Source organism: Sinocyclocheilus rhinocerous, unplaced genomic scaffold (assembly GCF_001515625.1).
Source record: "Sinocyclocheilus rhinocerous isolate Xijiao unplaced genomic scaffold, SAMN03320098_v1.1 scaffold126, whole genome shotgun sequence".
Classification (NCBI taxonomy): Eukaryota; Metazoa; Chordata; class Actinopteri; order Cypriniformes; family Cyprinidae; genus Sinocyclocheilus; species Sinocyclocheilus rhinocerous.
This window is the reverse complement of record NW_015662929.1, coordinates 10,186-14,074: the sequence shown is the minus strand read 5'-3', so window position 1 is coordinate 14,074 and position 3,889 is coordinate 10,186. Positions and strand designations below refer to the sequence as shown.

Here is a 3,889-nt window from a genome sequence, read left to right as displayed (position 1 = left end):
CACCGACCGCGCACGTTCCTCTGTGAGGCGCGCTGTCTGTTCGACCGAATCCAACTCCTTACCGAGAAAAGAGATCCTCTGCGTCGCCAGCGAGACGGGCTGGGTAGCGCTGACCAAGGGCCCATTGCACCTGCTGCCTTATTATACTCACGCTGTGATCAGCGGCAGCTGGATGCAATAATTGCATGCCAATGTGCATTGGCTCGTTTAGTTTACACTCGAAGTAGATTGGTCTATCGAAGCAATATCCCAATTCGTCGGTCACGACGTGACTCGTAGTGACCGACTGAAAGGGAACCATTTTTCTCTTGAAGCAACTATAATGTAGTATACAGTATTTGACACGTCACAACTTAAGCCGATAAGTTTTAGAACAAACCTAATGTCAGTCAAGAGTCAAAAGCTCAAGGATTGTGTTCACTATTTAAGTTATGTGTGGTTTTCTCAGGTAACTCATGTTCTATATTAGTATCGGAACACCTGAACTCTACTTTATCAAATCTACTTTTCTCTTCCCAGATCTGTCATACCATTTTTATACAGTAGCACAACTCCGGCATTAGGCATACTACGTTTTTTTTTTTTTACCTCTACAGCTGTTCTGTAGGTGTGTTTGTAATGTCGAAACATACAGCAAAATATGCTTCAACATTTTTTCAAGCTTGGTAACAACATCAGCTTTTCCTAGTTCTGCCACTTTACACAGATATAGTCCAAATGATTTTTGACACTCTTAAAAAGCTGTTTTTCAACAAGGTATCAGTAAAATGAGATGCTTAACCAATGGATGTCAAACTAAATATCATGTTTGTTTTTACATTACATTCACATTGATGTTGTCATTAAAAAGGCTCAGAACGTTGTTTCCATAGTTACATTGGATAGATAACAAATGGTTGTAGATTACATTATCATTTAGTAGGGGCTAGTTTGGAACCATATGTGGATTTTTAGCTAGCAATCCAGCAACTTTTCATATGATGCAATTTTTTTTCCTTTTATCTGTTTAATTTAAATATTTACTTAAAGGGGTCATATGACGTTGCTAAAAAGAACATTATTTTGTGTATTTGGTTATCTCTTTGGGTTTGAGACTTTAATCTTTGCGACTTTACGGATCTTCTGTATGCACAAACAGCTTTTAACACTCCAAAGACAAAGGAAAACATGAAATCGCATCATATGACCCCTTTAATGCTTATTGCTAAAAAAAAAAAAATTGTATTTAAAATTTGTATGTAAAAATTGTATTTAGGGTTGTAAAAATTACAAACATCATATAAAATGAATAGAAATTTAAACCAGATATATTTAAAAAATGTATAATTTCATATACATGTTATTTATACTTTGAATTGATTAGTAAATTTTTGAAAAGAGTCTGCTCAAAAACCTCAATTCCGAATATTATAAAACCAAGACATGTCATATTAATTGAATATATATGCCGATAATGATTTGTTTTTCACTTTGACAGCCCTCATTAACCAACAGTGATATCATGTTTGTGAAGATTCATGCACCGTGGGACACGCTGTGTAAATATGCTGAGCAGATGAACATTAGAATGCCCTTCAGGTAGAGATTACTGTCACCATACTTCATACTGTACTGTATGTGAATGCATTGTGACCATGTGATATGTATTTTTTTATAGGAAAAAGTGTTACTTCACAGACTGGAAGAAAAAAACTATGGGCAGGTAGGATATTGCAAAATTCTTACTGTTCTGTGTTTCCACATATTTGGCTGATAGTTAATTATTTCATTTTATTTGCATTAAAGTCAAAAACATCTTCAGCATCTCAATTTTGTTAATTTTCTTGAAATTTAATTTGAGTCAGACTTTAGCTGTGGGGAATAAAAATTGTATAGAGTTAATTAGCCCGATATTTGTTGTGCATCTCAGGGGACGAAATCACCTCTGATTTAATCAGGCTTGATTTAATTTGCATCAGAAAAGAATTCAATTCTAGAAGTGACTGTGAGTGAAATGAAGAAACTATGATTAACAACTCTGCTCGTTGGAGTTATTTTTTCTCTGCTTGTTGGACCTTATTTTTGACAAATGCTAATGCAAACGTTATGTCTACAGCCGATTTCAGTTGAGATTTCGTCAGCTGAAGAGCTGGCTGCCCAGAAACCCCATGAAACTGGATAAAGAGGCGTTACCAGACCTGGAGGAAACCGACTGCTACACCGCCCCCTTCAGCAGGGCCAGAATGCACCAGTATGTCCCTCTTCCATGACCTTGTTATAATTAAATTTCACGTCTTCTCAGATAATATCATATATTTTACGTATACAGAACAAAAAATTTCATTGCTCGGCACCTTTTGTTATCTGGGAATATGATACTGCAATTATATAGCCATGGCCTCATATACATTTCAGCCATGGTTTGCTAACTGAGGCTGAAACCACAATCTCGCAACTTTCATCCAGCAATGAGCTCAAGGGACTTCAGAATCCACCACAGATTTTAGCCTCAGCTGACCCTTTTAGAGCAGATTTTATGATGGAGGCACTTTCAGACCATGTTCTTGATGTACTTGAGCCTGATGACTGTTTGTGAATGTATGAGTCATTGGTTGCTGACGTTTATTTTATAGATCAGAGATCAGTGTAAATGCATGACTTCATAAAAAATTGTGTCCTGGGGCAGTAGAGTTAGTGAGTTAGTTTTTGTTCAGTAAGTGCTGTTAGGAAGGGTTTATTTGAGGCCGGCCAGAGGTTTTGTATGGACAGACATGTTGCAAGAGGGCAAGTAGGGTTTAACCTGAACAACAACTTGAAACACTCTATGCAGATATCTTTCTAATGCACTGCAGTGTCAAAAAAAAACAAAAAACGAGTGATACAGATGTTATTTTTCTTTTCCCCCACAGTAGCTGAATACCGAGTTTCATCAAACCTGTCAAAAATGTCATATTACTAAAAAAAAGAATTGAAATTTTTTTTTGCATATATTATTTAGTCTTATTTATACTTTTATAATTATAAATATTTTGATTTAGCTTTTGTATTTTTTCTTTTTTTCTTATTTAATTTGAGTTTTTAGTAATTTTGTTGTGCTTGTAATTTTGATTAAAATACGATTTTTAAAAAAAAAAATTCTATTTAGATTTCATTTTATTTCAGAGTTAATTGTTTATTTATTTTTTTATTTTTTTGAAATTTTAGTACTTCAACTTTTGCAACGTCAAAATGTGTATTTAGAGCACATTTCCTAAATTTGCATTTGCTTGTAATCTAATTTGTGATAAAGTTTTACTTTTGAGTTTTAAAATTCCCTGAGATGGGAACGAGGCACTGCGTCCAAATGATGACACTATGGGGAATACCTTTGCGTGACTGAAACACGTGTGCAACTACTCCAATCCTGATTCACGAGTTCGCACTTACATATAATTGGATTGAGCAAATAGTATGTATATTTGGCGTGCTGTCCTGAGGGTGGGCTCCGAGCTCGGAATATAGCCCAAACTCAGAGAACTCCCCCCATCCATAATATGGGATGAGAATAGTTTAATAGTGAGGAGTTGGGGTGGAGGAGGGATACCGGAAAACTGTCGTGGGACAGAGGTAAACGTATTGTGCTAGTTAAGCTGATTAACTAAACGAGTTCCACCTGAGCCGAATTGGTTGATTATCTGATCGTGCTCCTCCCGAACCTTGTTAATAAAGCATAATTTGGTGATGCTTCACACATGACGTGTGATGGTGCGGAAGCTATATAGTATTGCCGCAACCAGTATTGTGGTTAACGCATTACGTAATGCAAGTTATGTAATCAGATTACTTTTCCCAAGTAACTAGTACAGTAATGCATTACTTTAAATTTACAAGAAAAGAAAATAAGTAATGCCAGTTACTTTGTTTTCCCATT

General features: G+C 35.7%; 1 protein-coding gene across 1 annotated transcript in view; it reads left to right on the top strand.

Moving 5' to 3' along the window:
- The window catches only part of LOC107728407 (anoctamin-3-like), a 33,430-nt gene extending 31,181 nt beyond the window's left edge, over positions 1 to 2,249 (top strand). The window contains exons 5-7 of the mRNA XM_016538567.1: positions 1,478 to 1,578; positions 1,658 to 1,702; positions 2,096 to 2,249. Coding sequence (XP_016394053.1) covers positions 1,478 to 1,578; positions 1,658 to 1,702; positions 2,096 to 2,249 — 300 coding nt within the window. The remainder of the gene's footprint in view (positions 1 to 1,477; positions 1,579 to 1,657; positions 1,703 to 2,095) is intronic.
- Positions 2,250 to 3,889: the final 1,640 nt, after the last annotated feature.